At 38.8% G+C, this 23250-nt stretch overlaps 1 protein-coding gene across 3 annotated transcripts in view; it reads left to right on the top strand.

The window, feature by feature from the left end:
- The window catches only part of UNC79 (unc-79 homolog, NALCN channel complex subunit), a gene marked incomplete at its 5' end in the record, with an annotated part of 150964 nt that overhangs the window by 104979 nt on the left and 22735 nt on the right, over positions 1-23250 (top strand). For all 3 annotated transcript variants that reach the window (XM_083379454.1, XM_083379453.1, XM_083379455.1), the window contains 8 exons: positions 1393-1431; positions 3013-3125; positions 3209-3294; positions 4692-4865; positions 6860-6928; positions 8977-9087; positions 15986-16090; positions 22748-22825. In XM_083379454.1, the coding sequence (XP_083235580.1) occupies positions 1393-1431; positions 3013-3125; positions 3209-3294; positions 4692-4865; positions 6860-6928; positions 8977-9087; positions 15986-16090; positions 22748-22825 (775 nt within the window). The remainder of the gene's footprint in view (positions 1-1392; positions 1432-3012; positions 3126-3208; positions 3295-4691; positions 4866-6859; positions 6929-8976; positions 9088-15985; positions 16091-22747; positions 22826-23250) is intronic.

Here is a 23250-nt window from a genome sequence, read left to right as displayed (position 1 = left end):
CTCAGTTTTGAAGATCATATTGGAGTCGTGGCCAGGGGGGCATTTGCCCAGGTTCGCCTGGTGTGCCAGTTGCCTCCCTATCTGGACCGAGATGCCCTACGTACGGTCACTCATGCACTCGTTACCTCTCAGATAGATTACTGCAATGCTCTCTACATGGGGCTGCCCTTGAAGACCACCCGGAGGCTTCAGCTGGTGCAGAATGCAGCCGCGTGGGTAGTGATGGGAGCATCCCGATACTCCCATATTACACCTCTCCTGCGTGAGCTGCATTGGCTACCAGTTGTCTTCCGGGCGAGATTTAAGGTGCTGGTACTTACCTTTAAAGCCCTACATGGCTTAGGCCCGGGATATTTGTAGGACCGTCTGCTACCGGGGACGACTTCCCATCGCCCAGTGCGCTCACACAGAGAGGGCCTCCTCAGGGTGCCGTCGGCCAGACAATGTCGGCTGGTGACCCCCAGGGGGAGGGCCTTCTCTGTGGGAGCACCAGCCCTTTGGAACCAGCTTCCCCTTGAGCTTCGGATGGCCCCGGACCTCCGGTCCTTTCGCCGCGACCTCAAAACTTTTCTCTTCCATCAGGCTGACCTGGATTGATGATGGGTTTTTAAATATGTTTTAATTTTTAATTGTAGTTAGTTTATTTTGGGGCTGTTATTTAATTCATTTTTAATTTTTGTATTGTTGTTTTTATTGTTGTAAGCCGCCCTGAGTTCCTTGGGAGATAGGGCGGCATATAAGTCCCAAAAATAAATAAATAAATGAATGAATAGATCTGTCTGAAGCTCCCCAATCCAGCTCCTTCCTTTGTCCCACCCAGCTGATTGACACCAAGGAGCAGGTTTAATTGATGTTACACTGTCACATCATCTAAACCTTTTACGTGTCTCTCATTTTCTATGTAAAGGAGGGCACAGAGAACCATCGTGTTATTTAATAAGCACCCCTTTTAAAGCTATCTGTTAAGTCAAATGGCAGATAACAAACTGATACCTTTGACAAAAGAGGAGCAGCAAAGGAAGGTGCCTCATATCAGGTCTCATAATTTAGATCACTGTTGCCTGCATTAGTATCCCTAAATTACCATTTTAGGAAATCTCCCAACTTTAGCTTTAGAAAATACTGTTAACTTAAGTGGGATCTCTTACATACGAACTATACACCCTTCTTTATTGTTGTAATAAGGAGAAATAGATTTATCAGAGAGTGCTCCAATACAGCCCTTTTACAAAATCATTATGGCAGCTTTTTTCTAACAAAAGATTGTGATAAAGTCATCTTAGTTCAATTTTTATTTGATTGCATAACCAGTTCCAACTTTTTCATTGAACAAAATGACATTTTTATTTAATTCTCTCCTTTCCCATCCCGTTTTTTCCCCCTCCTCACCAGGTTGGCTTCAAGTACCAATTTTTCTAATCAAGCAGAAAGGTACAGTATAATGAAAATCATTTATTTGCAACAGGCCTACAGAACAAACAAAATACAAATATTTCTTGTGAATATTTGATTTTGAAGTAGAACAGCGATATTAAATCCATATACAGCCCCTCTTTGCGAGATGGGCCATTTAGAAATATGAAAAATAAATAATTTTGGATCAAAGCACTGCAATATAAACCTATTTTCTTCATAAACTATACAGAGATAGGGAGCTATCTAGAAAGAAATGGGTAACTCCTGAATATCCTCACAAAACCATTCATTTAATTAAGGACCTACATAACATGATGTCTTTTGTCACATAACATCTGGAGTCTCAGATCATGTAGGAGAAATCCATTACTCATTTCCACCCAGGTCTGTATTTAGCATGTGACAATTCTGCCGTGAGAAATAGTCACATCATGGCTTTATTTCTGGTAGTCTGGAGTTTTTGATATTAACTGAGTGGCACAGAAAGGAGACATTCCACAGTAATTGCACATCATAAGTGTAATAGGATAAGATAATCTTAGAGAAAGGAAAAATTCACATGGGCACCAACATCTCTTGATTTGTGATAATGTGATTATTCACTCTTTGATGACATCTCCTAACACATAGAGTACAAAGTCATTATTTGTATTTGCATTTGTATTTGCATTTTGTAGTGGTGTATGTATGCCAAAAATTATTAGTATTAGATCACACCTGTTCGGTTCTGCTTATAGGATAAAATCCTGTATGGCCTACCTATCTGATATCCTACTTATGTGTTTAATCAAATATGCATGCCTGGCCTCTCCACTACCATCAAGCTCCTGAGATCTGAACCAGAGAGCCTTTTCTACTTATTTAGGCAACCCACATGATTCAGAACCCTGGAAAACCCCAAATCTATGCTTGTGTGACATCTAAGGCAGGGGTCCCCAACCTGTGGGCTGTGGCCCACTACCAGGCCACGCCCTGCTGGCTGGCCAGTACGCACATGTGTATGCACGCGCTCATACTCACATTAGTGCCGCTGCTGCTATGCAAATGGCAAAAATGGGGTGCCGTGTGGTAAAAATGGGTGCCGTGTGGCAAAAAGAGGGCAGTGCTAGTGAGTGTCACATGGGCACTAGCACTGCCCCATTTGCATCACGCACGCTTGCGGCCCTATTTGTGTGTGTGCAGGCATGCATGTGTAAAATGCTTCCCCCTCCCTTTCCCTCTGGTCCACCAACCAAGAAAGGTTGGAGACCTCTGATCTAAGACATTCGGGCACTGTATGGAAGGGTTATTTTGCACTTCTGTGTATGGATTAAAATAATTTTGTTTGATGGAAAAGTCTTCACACTGGTGGATGTAATGGCTACCATTTAGATTGAATAACAGGAGCTTTATATTAGATCTTTATATTAGAAGGATTGTAGTTTTATTTTTCCTAGTTCTTGTTTCTTTCATGCTGTAAAGTACAAATAATCTGTTTTTTTCATGAAGGCCCACCTGTGTTCTTGTTGGTTCCTTCATGATGAAATATTTTAGTAAGATCACAATATTTTTTCCCTTCTTTTTCTCTTCCTTTATTTTAACATCCACCCACCCCAGTATGATGATCCCAGGGAATGCTGCAGGTGTGGCAAAGCAGTTTCTGCGTTGTATTTTCCATCAGCTTGCTCCCAATGGTATATTTCCACAGCTGTTTCAGAGCAACATCAAGGGTAATATGCTGTGCTTATCATTTATTTCTGACACACTGGATTATGTTCACATGAAATCCCACTGAAACAATTCTCATTTGCAGATGGAAACTTTTTACGAACGTTGGCCACCTCTCTTATGGATTTCAGTGAGCTGAGTTCTATAGCTGCATTGAGCCAACTCTTAGAGGTTAGTATGTTCTAGTTCTTTAAGGTTCACACTTGATATTATTCTCCCATCAGATGTATTGAACAAGTGTTTCATTTTCTACCATTTTACAGTATTTTCCATTCTAAAATTTGCTTGTACTGCAGCAAGCTGAATACATATATTCAACTGTGTAACATAGGAGTGGCCATTCTGTTGCCCTAAGGCTGCATCTAGCCCTCAGTTTAATTACCGAATCCTTTTGCAAAAAAAAAAATCATATTGCTGGCTAGAGGAAACTGTTTCTTTATCAGCAGAGATCTGGGCAGGGAGGAAGAAGAATGAGGAAACAAAACACACAACCCCAGAAAAATTGCAATTACTTTGAGATATGAGAACTGAACTGAAAAAAATTTGTCCTTTTTTCACTCTTGAAAGTAGTCATTCATTTCCATCTGATATAGAACAAACTCTAAAGGAACATCCTATCACATTATTCCTTTCGCTTAGGAGATGGTTGCCAAATGCCAGGGAAAGTAGTTCATTGTAATGTATGTATCAGTGGTGGGATACAAATATGTGAACACCCGGTTCTCTATGTGGATGCCACTTCCGGAAGTCCATTCTGGGCCTGGGCAATAAAAAATTAGCTACTGGTTCTGCCGAACTGGTGCAAACTGCCTGAATTCCACCACTGTTGTATATCATACTGCAGTCATATACAGATTCCTTGAATAAAGCCCCTTGAAATCAACAGGGCTTCATGTTCCTGGAATGGATCCCATTCAAATGCAACACCATCCAGAACTAAATATGAAAAGTCTCCCGATCCAAAGACCCTGTAACTCATAGCTTCTGTTTTGCTTGGGTTGAGTTGAAGCCTGTTTCCTCTCATCAAAACCCCATAGCCTCCAGAGTTGAGATAAAATATCAATGACATTGCTTGGTTGATCCATAGTAGAGATGTATCTCTTCAGCATATTGATGATATTTAACAGTGTAGTGGCCCAAGTAAACCTGCAAAGCAAGGCTCCAGGCCAGATCCCTCCCTCTCACCAACATCAACTGGAACTGGCCTTGGAGGAAAGAGATAAACCCTGCAACATTGTGCCCCCCACTCTTAAACCACAAACCCAGTCTAGAAAGATACAGTAATCAATGTTATCAAAGGGCATTGAGTGATCAAGAAAACCCAGGATGATGGATATGAAAGATCTCTTTCTCTAGACAGGGATATTAAAAAAAAAAACTTCTGATATTTTTCTTCTTAAGAGATTTAACATACACCATTACCTATGAAGCAGAAAGGCTGCCTATTGTAGCAAATTTGTGAGAAGAAATATGAAGTGCTTAGATATATACACATTTTAAACAAAATGAAAATACCTTCTTGTTTTTATTTTACATCTTTTGCCTGAATGGCTTACCTATTTTCTTAGGGTTTAAACACCAAAAAGAATTTGCCAGCAGGAGGTGGAATGTTACGCTGCTTGGAAAACATTGCTACATTTATGGAAGCTCTGCCAATGGATTCCCCAAGCAATCTTTGGACAACGATCAGCAACCAGTTTCAAACTTTCTTTACCAAACTACCATGTGTTTTGCCCCTTAAGGTAGAGTTTATATAATCCAATTTCATTCTGGTATATTCTGGGAGAGACCTGTGTCTGAAATACTTGAGAAGTAAACACTGCATCCAGTCACCGTAAACAACACTAGGCATATAAATGAACTATCTATGTACCTCTATTTTACTCTGGGCTACATGTACTATGATTTATGTGTATGTATTGTGGTCAAATGTTTTCATGTTTGTGTGTGGGGAGATTAAATGGTGGTAGAAATGAGATGGGACAGTGGTGCCATTCATAATTGGGCCACCGGAAATTTTTCTTGGAATTTTTTTGTGTGTGGCAAAGATAGGAACTGATAGCTGCAAAGGTGGATCTGCTCATTTGCTCTGATAGATGCCATTAATAAGGCAGCTCCAACAGCCTAGAGAGCTGTTGGAGGTCCAGCCGGTCTGAATCCGACTGATTGCAACTAAGGTCCTCTACGAGGTCTTATCTCGCGGCGATGAGGACGGCAAGGTCTAATTACTTTGCCGCCCTCATCGCGTCTGCAGATAACCACCCGGCCGCCCTGTTTAGGGTGACCCACTCCCTCCTTAATCAGGAGGTGAGGGAGGAGCCCTTGCAGGGTCGTGCCAAGGAGTTTAGCCAACATCTGTCAGACAAAATCGCTTGGATCCGGACCAGTTTGGACTCCGACTGGGCAGAGTCTGACGGTGAGGACATGGGTGGTCTTGGCGATGTCATCTGGGAGGAGCTCGATCCTGTGACTCTGGAAGATGTGGACAGGATTATGGGGAAGCTGAGCTCCACCACGTGTTTATTGGACCCGTGCCCCTCCTGGCTGGTTTATGCGGCTCGGGAGGGAACACGAGGCTGGCTCCAGGCAGTGATAACTGCTTCTTTGAGAGAGGGTAGCTTTCCCGCCGCCTTGAAGGAGGCGGTGGTGAGACCCCTCCTCAAGAAGCCTGCCCTGGACCCAGCTGTTTTAAACAACTATCGTCCAGTCTCCAGTGCGCTCCCACAGAGAGGGCCTCCTCAGGGTGCCGTCGGTCAGAGAGTGTCGACTGGTGGCCCCGAGGGGGAGGGCGTTCTCTGTGGGCGCGCCAGACCTTTGGAACCGTTTACTGGTTTACTGGCTCCTGACCTTCGCTCCTTCTGCCGTGACCTAAAAACTTACTTATTTGAACAAGCCGGCCTGGTCTGATGGGTTTGGGGTGTTTTAATATTAATTTTATTATTTTTACTGTAATTGGGCTACAATGTTTAATTCTTTATTAACTTTTGTACATTGTATTTCTATTGTATTTATTGCCCTGTACACTGCCCTGAGTCCTTCGGGAGAAGGGCGGTATAGAAATTATATTATTATTATTATTATTATTATTATTATTATTATTATTATTATTATTATTATTATTATTATTATTATTATTATTATTATTATTATTATGCACCAAGGATTCTGTCCATCCTTTCAGCATCAGTGATTGTGGAGCAAGCCAGGCACAATGTTGAACATGCGTTCTTGCCTAAGGATGTGCACTGGCTAGTGCTGCCAGCTTTATGGGCTATACCTGTCCCCAGGATGCATATCTTTACCTTGTTGTTGTTTGATCTGTACCTGTGCCTGGCCAGTATCATAGTTCACCTGCTATCCAGCAAGAAGCAAGGTGTTGGCACCTGTGAAAGACTTACATTGCTTTCAGAGAAGGTGGCCAAGGGGAATTTGCCCAGCCTGTTCCCACTGTACAGCTTTGCACCATTGGTCTCTGATGCTTCAGTAGTGTTTCTCACAGTCTTTTCAAGCATTCCTTGCATACATGAGAGCTAAGAACTTAGTTTCCTCTCTCTCTGTCTCTCTTTTGAAAATTAGCATGTAGGTTCTTTTGGAAACCAGGAATTACGTTGAATTCCCCATTCTGTGTTTATTGATTGTGTAGCTCTGCCTTTCTTTGATAAATCTGACATTCCCAAATACTGAATGAACATGTGAGAATAGCTTGTAATTCTTCTGTATCCTTCTTTGCCTGAAGTGTTCACTGGATTCCAGTGTAAGGATAATGATCTGTTTGCTGAAGATTCCCACCAGTAGCGCTGCCAGGGTAAGTTAAAAGGGAAACAGTGGGAAACTAAATGGCTGCTCTAATACTAATACAGCAAGATTTGTTTTTATTTAAAAAGATATGTTGAGTATCTGTATTTACTTTCTACATCAGCTTTTTACATTTTAGAGTTCTCCTGGATAAAGGAAATAACTGAAGCATAAAACAGAATCTGTTCAGGTGTCCTGTTTGTGATTTCCATTTATATGGCCACCCATCTTTCAGCAATGACTCTAGGCAGCTACCTTAATATTAAAATTTAATGTGTCCTAATAATAATTTTTTAAAAAATCTACCTATCCCAAGTCCTTGGGAAGGATTCACTAAGTAGATAAAAATGCCAAATCTAGTCTATACAGCTGGCTGACTGCACAACCAGTCATAATAAATAGTATGTTGGTCAACAACCACAACGATGCCCATAAATAAGCATCTACCTTGTGGATCAAATTAATAGTAGCTATGCTACTGTGGCTGTCACTTTTTTTAGATTTTTATCCTGCCTTCCCCCCCCCCACCCCCTCCATATGCAACCCAAGGTGTTGAGCATACCTAATACTCCTTCTTCCTCCTATTTTCCCCATAAAAACTACTCTGTGAGGTGAATTAGACTGAGAGAGAATGACTGAATGAAGTAACCCTGCCAGTTTTTCATGCTTTGTTCCTCAAACTGAGATAGAACTCCAGGAGAACTCCCAAACTGTATACCGGTTCATATGAAGTAATGCTATCCCATCCAGAACTAAAGATCAAATCATTGGATCCAAGAGGGCCTAAAATCCACAGCCACCCAGTTTTGCTGAACTTGGCCTGAAGCCTACTGTTGCCCATCAAGGCCCCTACAGTCTCCAGACACTGAGAAAACATCTAAACAACACCACTTATAAGCCCAGGGAGGGATGTATAAATAAGTATCATTAGCGTACTGATGAGACTTCATCCCCTGCCAAAAATAAAGTCACCCAGTTTCTTCATGGTAGATGTTAAACAGGAACAGGGAATATTAAAACCCTGAGGAATTTTTCAAAAATGTGGGTTTGGACTAGCTCTTCCCTTTCCCTCTCCACACAACACCAACTGAAATTGGAACTGACCTAGCAGAAGGAGAAGAACAACCATAACACTATTCCGCACTTTCAATCCCTTGGACTGTCCAAAAGAATAGCATTATGAATGATATCAGAAACCACCAAGATTTCATTTATTCTATGATTGTGCATTTGTATTTCTTTGTATCTACAGTATTTGTTTGTTTGTTTGTTCAATTTATATTGCTGTCCATCTCACATTGATGACTCCGGGCAGCTAACAATGTTAAAAATTATAAAAAAAACAGAATGACATGTCTCCCTCCCTCAAAATGCACATAAAGCGGCAGCCCATAAAACACCAGCCAAGGTAAAAACATAACAATTAACATAGCCATGCCCAATGATGCTTCACATCAGATGTATTAGCAGAACAAGAATCAGTAATTAGCAAATTTAGCCAAACCAATCTTGAGGGGCTCTTTCTAGAGAACTTTAGCACTGATTTATTTATTTATGAAATGTAGACATTACTTCAGTCCATCTGGACTACAGGGAGTTTCTGATGGATGTCTACAACCTGATGATGTATGATTGCTGTTGAATTTCCTTTGCTGTGAAGCATTGCAGTTGAAATGCTGTGAAGGATCTAGAAGTTTCTAATGCCTTCAGTCACCAAAAGAGTGGCATAAATTGATCCCTTGGTGCTGTTGCTTGCTCTTCCAATGAAAGAAGCTAGCAGTCTGGGCCAACTCTCATCATTTATCTAGTGACTATCCCAGAGGGAAAGTTCCATTCTCCCCTGAAACATCCTCCAGAAGTTCATTCAAGGGACTGGCTGGGAAATTCCTGAGTATCAGCCATGAGATGAATCAGCTTGGACAGCTATAGCTTTGCACCTTCCAAGTGAAAAGTAAAAGCTTTGTTAGGGTGGAAAATTTCATAACATGTGCATTGTGCATTTTGCAGAGGCACGGAAGTATTCTGACATAATTATGATTATTGCTGTTATTATTACAGAGCCTGCTGGAGCCATTTTCAAAATTGCTGAGCTTTGTCATTCAGAATGCCATCTTTACCCTGGCTTATTTGATTGAACTGTGTGGCTTATGTCACCGAGCTTTCACAAAGGTAATTCAATTGTGGTTGTTTTAAAATTCTTTTCAGAGAGATGAAACATTGCCTTGTTATGCTTTCCAGCAGAACAGTAATTTAGGCAAGTCTGTTTTATTTTTTAAATGAAAAATGGTATAATCCTTTAGCTAGGAGCAGGTTTATACATGAAAGTTTGACAACATTATTTTAAAAATTTGGCAAATTTAAGTTGACTTCATTCTTTCAGATTTAAGATAATTCACTAAGAGAGAGTAATCGACTGAATGGGCTTGCATCCTGTTAAATAACTATCCGGATGGGATAATAGCAACAACAACTGCATATCATATGACAAAGTACTATGAATTTGGGATAAAATTACTGTAATCTGATGTTAATCCTGCAAAAGTGTGATATATATGCTTCTTTGTAAAAAAAAAACATTTCTATCGGAAATATTTCCATTCTTGAGGTTTTGTAGATTCTGTCCTATTCTTAATTTGCACCTAGCATCAATTTTAATGGGAAAGAGATGATAATGAAATATTTTGTTTGCTGCTAACACATCATGAGAGTTCATAATGCATCCAATCAACTGAAAAGTAACATGGTGTAGTGGCTAAAATAGCAGTTGAACAGGCCAAGTTCAATTTAACATACCCAACATTGTTCTTACTCAGTTATGATCTAGGAAAAGTGATCTAGGGATACACGCTCTTATTTGTTTGTTCAGTTGTCAAAGGCCAAAAAAGACTGGGTAATAATCAAGCCAGGATTTCTTTCTCATTTTTGTTATAAAATAGAGAGAAACATCTGAACTATTTTAGGCCAGTTAAACATTTTGCCCATTTAGCTGCATATTTTTTACTAGCAATTTTCCAGATAGCATGAAGCAGCCAATTTTTTTCCGGGCATCATGAGCTATGTGTAATTTATTTAAGTAGAGATACATTCTAACACTTCCAAATATAAAATTTTCCTCTTTTTGGTGCTTATGTTATAAGCAAAATAAAAAGGGCATCATCCTTGCATAATAAATGTGTTAATTTAAGATATGATGGCCTTTTTCACAACACTGTCTGGAATGCTACCCTTACACACAAGGGCATCAAAGTAGGCTAAGAGCTGCTTGTGCCTTCAGGCTGCAGTTGCCAAACAATGTTTTAAAGCTCTGTTTTGAAGCTTTTATAATAACCCTTAGGACATTCATATTCACTTCTGTCTTACTGAGTGCAGATGTTGGATTGAAAGCTTGCAGAAGGTTTCACTGCTATTTTATTCTTGAAAGATTTTGACCTTCTGTTTAGCTTTGGATTTTGATATCCTAATTTTACTTTCTCTACTTTATTTAATACGGATAATCACAATGTTAACTATAGGCAAAAATGATTGTCATGTTAACCTCCCCTAAAAGTGGCAAAGAACCAGAAAATTGTGTCCAGTTTGGAAGGCTTATTTATGTATCAACATTTGATTTTTCTAAAAATTAATAATGTTTCAATATCGATGTGGTATTTTAAAACCAATTAAAAATGACATTCTTTTTTTTATATTTCACTTTTCTATTTAAAGAGCTCTCAGATTAGCTAACAACTAAAAGTATAATAAAAAATACAGTCTACATTACAATGTGTATATTTAAAACATCAATCATAATGTTGAGCCAACAAACTTAGTTGAAAGTTCAAAAATAAAATTTATTTATTTATAAAATGTATTGGCCGCCCATCTTATCATAAGGTAACTCTGGGTGGCACACATTCATAAAAATATATCTGTATTAAAACATAAGTAAATTAAAACCGAAGTTTAAAATCTAAGGACACCTGGAGAGGGCAGGGGCAGAATGTGGGGAGGTGGGATCTGCTGTTACTCAATCAACCACCTCCAGGGTGCTTTTCCCCCACTGGGGCTCCAGGCCAATTGGCAGAGCCAGGTCTTTAGGCCCTTAAGAACTGATTGGAGGGTTGTGACCAACCTCACATGGAGGGTGCAAGATGTGACAGAGGGCAGAAGTATATTAACAAAACAAATATTTGCCTAGTAGCAACAGAGAACTGTATACATTGCCTTATTTGGATTTTTCGGATGACTGCAGTTTTTTACCTTTCAGATTACAATAGTTGTGTAGGTCCAACTATATTTATGTAATTCCTTTTGCAGAATATGATGTTTGGTGACTGTGTCAATAGGAATGACCACTTTCATCATAGACATCTGCTTTGATTTCAGGTTGCTTGCTATTTCCAGTATTTGCAACTAGAAAAGTAACGAAAATCTAGTAAACACTCATACTTGTTAACTGCAGGCACCACCAGAGTCTATGTGTGTGTGTGCGTGTTTGTGTGTGTAAGCCCACCTTTATTTTTCTATGTACTAGGAGAAGCTGCTCAGTGAGCAGAATAAGAGATGACATGACTGCAATTCTCTGTATGACATGCTCTTCACTTATGGAATGTAAATCCTTTGACTCAGAGAAGATTGAAGCTTTGGAATATGGACACAAACACATGTACACACACAAATGCAAACACAAAATCACATACGAGTAGAGATAGAGATAGAGTCAGAGATGATAGAAATAGATACACACAAGCACATGTGCATGTGTATCACCCAGATACACTCTGAAGAAACTAGACTATTATAGATTTCCCTGATAGGATTTGCTATGCAGCCCTTATACTCTCTCTTCCTACAATTATTTTGCTTCCAATCTAGTTTCTTGTATCTTTTTTATTTTTAATTCCATGTCCATTTTTTCCATGATCCACTCTTTTTTAAAATATTTTATTAATTTTCTAATTTTACAATCATAAGTACTTAGTAAACAACATGTTGTCTGGGTCCATTGGTAATTCGGTGGTACATATTAACTTTATCAGTATAGTTCCAATATTACACCATCCAGTGCTTCCTTGATCCTCTTTTCTTCTGGTGGTATGCATTTTTCCACACTGTGCAAATACAATTCTTGTTACTGTTAATACATATACAATTACACATAGACATCTTTATCACATTTTTCTGGTATTCTACATAATATCAATAGTGTCGGTTTATAACATCTTTTCTAGCCAAAACATATCTCAATTGCATTTGCACTTAAAATCCACTTGTGCAATCAATATCTTATTTTTCCCACTTTTTAAAATTTTTAATTTCCCCTCAATATTCAAAGTATCTCTATCACTTATAATTTTCTCAGAATAAATTATATTTGGGTAACCAAACACTTCCTTTATTCAAGCCCTTTTAGAATTTTATATTTCCCATCTCATAACAAAATATAATATTCTAGCTACAAATCCTATCCTTCTAATTGTAATAATACTTTTATTTCTAACAATTATCTATTTTCTAAACCATATTCAAACATCTGTTTAATAGTATAATATCCCATATATTAGGTCAAAACCTCTATTTTCTTCAGTCTTACTCTAGCTTTCTTCCTTTGCCAAAATCAATACATTTGAATCATCAAGTAATTCTTCCTCTGTTTTTGTATATATAGTTTGGAATGAGGAAGAGAATTTGATTGAAGTATTTTTGGAAGAATGCTCAACCCCTTTATATTTTCATTAAACAGCCTCCATCCTTCTCCTTCATTTTTTCTTTTCATTTCTTCTTTGTCAATATTCAGCATTTCTCCTAACAGCTTTATCATCCATACAATCATCTCTTCTTCCTTATCCTCAAATGTGTTCTGAGATCTTGACAAGTAAGATATCTTTTCCATTTCCGGTGTTACCACTGCATCTTATACTTTTTCATTTGTCTGTATCTGTCTGTTAATTCCTTCCTTTAGGTCCTCCATCTTTGGATCCGTTTCTTCTAATTTTCCTTCTGTTTTCTGGGTTACTAGTTCCTTTTTTGTAGTCATTGTCTGGATTTGTAAGTTTAGATTAGAAAATTGTTCTTTTATCTCATTTGCATTTTTTTAGTCTCATCATGAAATAAAACAATTGTCTGTTGGATTGATTTCAACATAGAATTTCTTTCTGAGATTCATTAACATTTTCTTGTTGGTATATCAAGCTGGGAGCTTCAGAGTCAGGTGTTAAAGATGATTTTTTTTTACCATTTAAGGATAAGTATGGAACACTTTGTATGTAGTCTTTATAGTCCAATAGGGTCCCCAACACAGATAAGCAGCCCAAGAGTTTTTTTCCCTTTTCCCAGCTGCAGTCTGCAAAAGTGAAAGTTTCGAGGAACAAAAAAGAGTCTTATCTGAGTCTGGGCTTCAAGCCAAGTTCCTTTAATAATAAATTGTAGTGCAGTAGTTCTCCACTAGATGTCATTAACGCCGTCTTCCAGATTTTTAAATCCAAACTTATATTACAAACTTTTCAAGTCTCTTTTCTAAAAAAGTGTCAAAAATACTTTTGGCCCCCAAATTTCAAATCTTTATATTTGTATTGGTTCCAAATTAATCTTGTGATTTTCTGTTTTCCCCCAAGCAATTAGTTCGCCGCTTTTCTTTTCCTGAGGGAATGGGGCGGAAATTCCCCTTCCCTCTCTCATCAGATTCTTTGCTTTGGGTGGTTTTTTCCAGGAAACAGTCTTAAAATCATAAAGAGAGAATAAAGTCTAATCTAGTTCCTTCCACGTTGCTCAAAAGTTGCTCATTAGTGCTTATTTTCTTGAGTTGTCAGCAGCTTCTGACTGGACACAGAAGTGTAGTCAGTCTTTCCCTCACCTGTTTGGAGGGCTTCCTCAGATCAAACAGAGGGGCTGCCGGCCCTCCACAATCAACGAGGGTCCCCTCCTTCTTCATCACCTCTCCGGGGTGACTTTTGACCCTTTTTAGGGTCCCCAAGCAGGGCGAAATCGAACATGGAAGATGGAGCCCCATCTTCCTGCTCCCGTCACACCATGACACCTAACTGGAAGTCGCCATGATGCACTCTTGATGCTACCAAATGTTGTGGTCCCTCATTCAGAGTTTTTCATTACCCATCACTAATTCTGTCATTTTTTATTAAAAAAAACAACCAGATCCAATGTGCTTTTTGATCCATTCATTTTCCATATCTCTGTATGAAAAGATATATGCCTGTAAAAAAGCATTTTTGCTAAGCTGATGCTGCCCAGTCACCATTCCCATTTATTTTGTGCCTCAGTAGACTATCAGTAGTACAGACCATTTTTCTGTACTCTCTTGTCTCATTCTTAACTATCCATTTATGTCATATAACAAAATATTTTTCCCCTGGATCACATTCATTCAAAATGTTGCACACTTTTCCTCCAAATTCATTCCTGGCTCTTCTGTAGTTTATGTTCATTTGAATGAAACATGTAACTGTCAATACCCCCATGGATTCCTACTTTCATAGAAGCCTACAGTAATCTATATGTCACTAATTTATATTTTCTAATATACTTTTTAGTTTCCGTTAATAATTAAATCTCTACCTTCACTTTCCATAATGCATTCATTGGCTGCATCATTCATTCATTCATTCATTCATTCATTCATTCATTCATTCATTCATTCATCCAAGGATCTATCACATCTTTCCTGTTTCCCTTAATTTCACAGACCAACAACATAACTATTATTTCTTTTTTTTCATTCTGCTCATTAATTTGTGTTCTTTGTCATTTTTTCCTCTTATATTCTATGATATCCTCTTCTATATGCTACAGTTGCCATCAGAAGTGTCCATATATATTGACCTTCACCATTATGGTTTGAATCAACTGAGTATTTGATTCAGCTGTGGTGGCACAGTGGTTAGAATGCAGTATTGCAGGCTAACTCTGTCGACTGCCAGCAGTTTAATCCTGACCGGCTCAAGACTGACTCAGATTTCCATCCTTCTAAGGTCAGTAAAGTGAGGACCCAGATTGTTGGGACAATATGCTCACATTGTAAACCACTCAGAGTGCTGTAAAGCACTATGAAGCGGTGTATAAGTCCAAATGCTATTGCTAAGTGCTATTTAATACTAGTTAGTAAAATAGAGAGAGTATATCTATGCAACACAAAGCATTCCCTGCTGTATAGACATACCTATTAGTTTTGGCACACTTTGGCCAGTGTGCTGCAAATGCAACTAAAAAATTCATAGGAAACTATCTTGCAAGCCAAAATACTGTTGGATGTATTACAATCTAGGTAGGACTCTCAGGATCCCTCTTTTTTCCAGTTCTAATTTGAGTTAATATCTTCATTCATATTCTATAGCTGAGATCCTAAATTCTAAGGATTGAAACTCCTCTACAATGATGTTTTCATTCAGGGAAGTGAATGGGAAAAGAAGTGGCTGTTTCTATCTGTCCTTTTTACCCACATTTGATCTGGACACTTGTGGGACATTTAGAACAGAATAGCAGTTGTCACAGAAGCAATAGGGAGAGGGGAAATAGATTGATGTTCAGTATCCAAACCAGTGGTGGGATTCAGTCAGTTTGCACCACTTCGGCAGAACTGGTAGCTAATTTTTTGTTGCCCAGGCCCAGAATGGGCTTCTGGAAGTGGCATCCACACAGAGAACCGGTTGTTCACATATTTGAGTCTCACCACTGGTCTAAACATCTACATAGGGGTATATACAAACATGCACATAAGTATGCATATACAGACATCTATGCAGACAACAGATATATGACAGTGTATAGCAAAAGTCAAGTGCCACAGTCCAGTAGTAGATGATCTAAAGGAGACCATTACATTAAAATGTGTAAACATCTTACTAAGGCATGTTTAACGATCATTCATCAGTAAGGAAGATCTGCCATTAAGAACAGTTTAGAAGAAAATAACTATTAGTTCAAACATTTAATGTAATTTATATAATAAATTGTGCATGAGCCTTGATTTTGGGTACACCATGTGTATGCAGGAAAATATGAGTAGAAATAACTGTCAACACACACACTTTTATTATACTAAAAATATGATTAACACTCATTTCCTTTGTTTTAGGAAAGGGATAAGTTCTACTTATCCCGCAGTGTCATCTTAGAGTTACTGCAAGCTTTGAAGTTAAAATCGCCTTTACCTGACACCAATTTGCTGCTCTTGGTCCAGGTACAAACAAATATTGTAATAGTTTTCCAGTGAACATTTTTGTCCGTTATCTCTGAAAATTTTTTGCTGTACTATTGAAGTACTGTTACATGCTGTCATCCATCCTACTAAATTGTGGCACTTGAGGCATCCAAATTCACCTGTTCTGCAAAACACTTCATGCTGTGAAGTATTTTATCTTTGTGTCAGTTCAAGACTGTTATATTTATGGCTTTATGTCCACTGTAGTTCCTTATCCTGTTTATTTGTTCTTGGTGATCTCCTGTGTTTTAAACTCTCAGCTAGAACAAATACCAAGCAATTTACAAATGGGATGATCTCCAAGGAAGGACAATATAATAAAACTTTCCATTTTGAGTCCTTTATAACCATTATAAACCTTTATAACCTTTATAAAACATGCATGATGCCCCTAACACCAGCTATTCTGATTTGTGTAACAGAAGAGGAAAGTATTAATGAAGTGCAAGTATTAGCATCTATGGTTGAAAATAACTTTTGCAAAGCAGACAAGAAATGAAGACAGCTTTTAAATTTTATCTTTCCCCACACAGTTAGTTTATGTATGTAAAAATAAAGTAACGTTGAAGAGTGAACATTTCCAGTGCACTAGAAGAAACTGAATGTGATCACCGTGTACCCAGAATCTCTAATTACTATGAAATAGCATTGAATAAAATTTAAGAATAGTTTTTCCTGGATCAACTAAGGATTATGTGATTGAGACACTACTCAATTTGGCAGGTACCGGGCCATAACTCCCTTTCTTCTTTTTCCCCCCAAGCTGACTGTAGTAGCAGAAGTAAAAATTAGTTGATTTCTAAATCAATTCTGAAGTGCATTATTCTTAAAGACATAAATCTAGACATGCGTCTAATAAATACTGAAATATTTCACAGTTAAACTTTATACCTTTTTGCCCAACTTGTATTGTTTAGAAGTTACTGTCAGTGAGGCTACAGCAGGGGTCGGCAACCTGAAAAAGCAAAAGAGCCACTGGGAACCGGTTCCATCACACATAAAAAAATGTGGGAGCCGTGCGCATGCATCCACGCACGCGCATGCGCATAAAACAAACCTCCAAGGAGAGGTGCGCGCGCAGCTCCGCCCGAACAGCGGTTTGGAGACCTGCTGGTGCCGATGGACGCACCTGCACGCCAGCGGCGACGGGTGTCCGTGGTGACGGGCGCTGGGTTGCGGCGCCGCCTTCAGCCCGGGCGTCGCCGGAGCCACCCCCGGGACCTCCAAACTGCCGCCCGACCTCCACCTGAACACCAGGTCTCGACACGGGTGTTCGGGTGCAGCTGCGCACACACCTCTCCCTTCGGAGAGGTGCGCGCGCAGCTCCGCCCGAACAGCGGTTTGGAGACCTGCTGGTGCCAGTTTAGAAAGCTGCTGCGGGCCGCGACAGCTTTCTAAACCGGCACCAGCAGGTCTCCAAACCGCACCTCCGCCCGAACACCAGCAGGTCTCCAAACGGGTGTTCGGGCGGAGGTGCAAGAGAGGTGCGCGTGCAGCTCTCCAAACCTTTGGAGTGGTGCGTGCGCACCTCCCGTTCGGAGAGGTGCGTGTGCACCTCCTCCCATTCGGAGTGGTGCACACGCACCTCCTCCCGTTCGGAGAGGTGCGCACGCACTGGGCGACTGGGAGCTGCAGGAGACGGCTCAAAGAGCCGCATGTGGCTCCGGAGCCGCGGGTTGCCGACCCGTGGTCTACAGTAATGCAAATGGTTCTAGGATTTTTAACTATTTTCTTCTTTAAGTTCCTCATATATTTTACAAATGGGGTCAGAATTGCTCCTAGACATAATAGTATTCTTTCAGGACTGTAGGATATGGGTAGTGTAGTGTAGAATTGACCTAACTGGAAATCTGAAAATGTGAACACAGATTCTGCGGCTACATATCAAATGGTACAGGTTTTCTTCAACAGGTGGGTAATCTGAACAACAACAACAAAAAAGCTCTATTCCAAAAGATTAAATGAAAGCTTTCCATGTTTGGTAAATAAGGCCCTGATCATCTCAACAGTTCTCTGAGGTTATAGGAGTCACATTACAAGCAAAGGAGTGGAAGTACACAGCAGATGTCACTTATTCAAGTCAAATTGTTTTAGATTTTTATATACAGCAGTCTGGCAGTGGCTGACCTATAACGCAGAGTGTCTGCTCTGGCAATCACTGGCACTTAACCATGTCAAAATGACAATCAGCTGAAACAGAAGGGATCCAGGTGGCCCATGGCAAAATGCCGAGCTTTGCAGATTTGCTCCTAGGGTCACCCATCGTTCCTCATGATTGACAGACTCTTTTTTTCCCCTTATACATATTCTTATCTTTAGTTACTCTTTCTCAGAAGCAGGGATGCATTTAAAACAGATGATATTGGCAAGTGTGTTTTCCTATGCTGGAACTACACTAGAAGGAGGTTTAGCATGGTCCAAAGAGGTAACAGAATATTCCAGCATTCTTCAAAAAGGTTTCTTCTCAGACTGACCAGTTTTGCACGCTGAGGAGTACAAGAGGCATGGAATAGAGAACCAGAACTCATCATTATACCACGAACTCACATTGATGAAAAACCAAAGAAAAACTATATTGATACTGATTAGTTAATATTAACAAAAATACCAACATATTTATATAAAAATTAATATACAGTTTTTTTTGCTTTTTAGGAAAAGCTAGAAAGATTCAGCTAATTGCTGAAGATATTCTGTTGAAAACAAAAACTTGCTTTGTGTGGCGTGTTCTTCTGTTGTAATTGTTCTACTCTGGCTGTGTTCTAATTGTTCTAAAGGCTGATTGTGGCTGTGCATCAGGCCATTGACCATCTTGGTCCCTTCTGTTTCAGATGGTTGTAATTCTGGCGTAGTTAAGTGCTGGACAATTCAGTCTGGAGTAGACCACTGACAGGTGGTTGTATTTTAAAATGTAAAACAATTTCCCTTGAATAAGTGACATCTATTAAGTTCTTTTATTCCATGAATTCTTGGCTCCCAAGGAAAGAAGATGGAAATCAGTAGTATCAATATATTTTTGGGATGGAACTATTTGAGTTTTTTAGATTGACACATTTTTTGAAGAAAACTTATATGGTTTTGTACGAACACGCAGCAGTGCAATTGTGCAGAATTTTGGGTTATGATCGATGTTCCCAAGTCAAGATTTACAATCAGTTCAAATCTACTGTCTTCCAATATTAACTCTAAGCAGTATGAATGTCCCCCCGCAATACAGGCAAGAAATAGAATCTATGCTAGATAGTCAATGCTGATAAAAAGAGATGGAAATGGCACTCCTATGATTGCAAAAAGAATGGAAGAACACCCATCTCTATTAATTATGCAATGGACTTAATCCCCCCCCCCCAGCAAGTTTTTTTAAATCAAGGAGACTCAAATTCATTAAATATTAAGCTATTGATAGTAGTATTGTTGGTTGTTTACTATTTTCTTAATCACAGGCAGCCATGACTACTAACTGCTAAGGAACAACTACCCTACCCTCTCTACTGCTCTTTATGAGCTTTCTGAATATATTTATTGTGAGGCATAAAATGTTGGATTAGCAAAGAGTCTCTTAGGTTGTTTGTTCTTAATTTGTACATTTGTTAAAAGACACACTTTAAGTTCAAAGAGTACCATCTGTCTTCTTTCTTGTCAGATGAGCTCTTGAGGAAAGATGGGCTATAAATCAAATAAGTAAATCAGCAAGGTTGCCAGTCTTGCCAATTTTCTTGTTATTGATTCACAACATTATACTAAAGGTTGCATGTTGTGTCTCGGTAAATGTGGAGGCATTTCTTATTCTTGTTTATAATCGAGCTTCCCAAATTAAAGAAGGGAGGAAGAGACCCTATAAGTAAATATGACTAAGTTTAGGATAAGGAAGTTGGTTTTTCCAAGAAAGCTGTTCAAACTTCTATATGAAGATATAAACCAAAAATGCTGATCATAATATCTGTCCAGTATTTCAAAGCTATATCTTTTCTCATTTTGCTAATTGAGATTCAGTGCCTTCATAAACATTGTCTATGGTTGGTCAAGAGAAAGATTAATGTTAAATTGAAGAATATTACAGAAAGTCATCTAGACCAAACTGGTTATGGTAAAAGCAATCCATTCCTACAGCATAGCTGACTACTGTAGATACCATCCAAACTCCTCCTACCTAATATTTCTTTCTTTTGTAATTTTTGTAATTTAAACTTATTTATTTGAGTTCTACTCTCTGCTTGCAACAGAAAACAAAAGTGATGTATTATTTATGTGACAGCATACACTTCAACAATTTAAAAATGGCTATCATAATTTCCTAATTATCTCTTCTCGGTGCTAATTATACACATCTCATTCTATTTTTCCTTAGCTGTCATATTCTCCAGACCTTTTATCATATGTAATGTCTTTCCTCAGTACTTTCCCATGTGTCACTGTTTTTGTGCCAGATCTGTAATTTACTCTCTAGGGCAGGCTTCCCCAACATGATGGCTTCCAGACATTTAGCAATGGCAAAGTAGTAAGAGAGAGAATACCAAGTTAGACTTAATGCAACTTGAAATTTTGATATACACCCCCTAATGTCCTACCTATTTCAGAATTGAATCTCTGGATTCAATGTCACTGCTAGAATTTTTCTCTCTGTTCTCAAATGTGCACTGAATGGCCTTCCAGGCCATCCACCTATCTCTGAAGCCTTTGTCAACTTTTATCGCAGGCAACAGATTTCCAGGAAGAAGCACAACACAGATTTGTCTCTTTTTTGTTCAATTGTTGTGTGGATTTTCTTTATATCTCTAGCATTAAATATGTTGCCTGTGATGTCTCAGTGCCTTGGAAGCAGTTGATACGGGCAGTGATGAGGCATATTGGAAATAAATATGAAGCATTTGTCTGCTCAGTCTTTTCCTTATGATGTCAGGCAGAAATCTACCTGCTTCCTGAAAAGAGAATGATAGTATTAGGAAAAATGTTAATATCAAAGGAAATTGGTTTTGTACAGAAGGATAGTAGATGTCATCTGTTCACATTTAAATGATCTTGAAAAAGATTTAGTTTAATTTAATTACTGACTTGTGACAAGGCAAAAAAAGGACCAAAGATGTGCTTTGGTAATATTGGGAAAAGTTACAATTCTTTCATCTTTGTCCATTCACAAAATAATTGGATGCACTGGCAAGTGTTTACCATCATTGCCAGCATCATTCTGAAATATCATAGCTTTAATTAATAGCATATTCCAGCAACATTTATTACTATACTTATTTTAGGGCAATTATGCCTTAAGAATCTATTGAAATTTCTTTCAGAAAATTAATAAATCTCACACAATTATTCTTTTTTCCAGGTGTTCAGTGTTATTCAGCTTGCACTTCTCTTGTTCTGTTAGGGGAGAAAGACAACAAACAGATAGGTGGATCCAAGGACCATTAGGTAAAGCAGTCAGCAGAGACAGCAAATCCTTTGTGGAAAAGACAATACCTCCATCTCTTTGGCATCATTCTTTTCTGATGCCCCGAACCTTTTAAGCAAACCATTGTTTATATGGCTGCTAGGCTGGGTGTACCTAGGTGGAATGTGGGGGCACCATGTTGCCCCTTTGCTTCAGGCACAAAATCTATCAGGTTTGGATAGAATTCAATATTCTCCTCCCCATCTGTTTAGCTGACAGTCAGCTTTTGTGAAATGTTTAGGTACTGCATTAGCACAAAGAATCCATCTTTGAAGAAGTGCCTTATCTACTGCATTTTATAGATTTAGAATACGAGAGAAAATGGAAAGCATCTTCTACAATATGTTTTCTTCTCATTCTCAACCTATACCTTGTTGGGTGATCATTGCAGAGATATTTTCTTACTTAAAGAGAAGCAGAATGACCATGAATGGGCAAAAAAGCAGTGGGAGTAACTTCTAACACCTACCTTCCTACCTTCCTTCCTTCCTTCCCTCCCTCCCTCCCTCCCTCCCTCTCTCTCTGTCCTTTTGTCATTACTTCCCTTCCTTTCCCTTCTTCTCCCTTCCCAGCAGGCAGAAAAATAACTGCTGCTGTGTGGGTGAGGGAATGTGGGATTCCAAGATTGGCTGGGAAACTGGCAGAGACTGTTGAAACTGAAGATCATGCGGCTGCAGCAGCAATGCAGCAGTAAACCATAGTACTGAAGCAGTCACAACTCCCCCAAATTTCATACCTTTGGGCATCATAGATTCCAGATTTTGGACACATTTTGTAAGCTTGTTCGAGTTATCTTTGTTCAGAATTGTTGCCCTGTGATTCACTGTTTCATCCAGGTAAAGGTCATGACATTGAGAGTATATAGATTGAGAATGACTATAGAAAACATCAGGAGACCTCAATAAGAAAAAAACATGATAATGGATAAGAAATTTCAAATGTTTTGCTCTGAAATGAGAACCCACATTGTTTACAAGTATAATTCACACAATGATACCAGGACTAGATGCCTGTGTAATGGGGATGAATGAAAAATGTTAAATTTGTGGATGCAGAACTGGGAAAAATAATACATGGTAATTTTTATATATTTTGAATCTGAATAACTGACATCATTCCCATTCAGAGTTTAGCCATCTGCAGATTTAATCACAAATATCAGCAAGATGAGACCTTACTGATAACTGCATTTTATTTCTCATTAGTTTGTTTGTGCAGATGCTGGGACAAAGCTAGCTGAATCAATGATCTTACACAAGCAAATGATTGCTTCTCTCCCTGGAGTAAGTATTTTAAAACCCCACTTTTTTGCACTCCAATTTTTATACAGAGCCAGATATAGATGTTACATTTTTCCTCTGTGGTAGTTACTGAAGATTACCAGTTTGCATACTGGATTATATCCAAGGGAATAAATCTGACAAAAATGTAGCTTGCGATTAGCATTACAATTTTGGTCTGATTATTTATTGTCTAGCTTTTGCCAAAAGTGTTAGATTATGACTTAAAGAATCCCCAGTTATTTCAATAAGCACTGGTGATTTTTTTAACCTGATGAAGTAGAAATCTATTTGTGTTCATGTGATGGCTCTCCTTTTAGGTACAGTATGTGTTGCAGAAGAGTATGGATTTCTAAAGACTTCCCCAGCTGATACCCTTCAGTTCTGGTGGAACCACCATTTCTAAAATCCCCAGCCAACATGCAGCC

The sequence above is a fragment of the Vipera ursinii genome, assembly GCF_947247035.1.
Source record: "Vipera ursinii genome assembly, chromosome: 1".
NCBI classification, from domain to species: Eukaryota; Metazoa; Chordata; class Lepidosauria; order Squamata; family Viperidae; genus Vipera; species Vipera ursinii.
The sequence above is the reverse complement of the archived record's forward strand: the minus strand, read 5'-3'. Positions and strand labels throughout refer to the sequence as shown.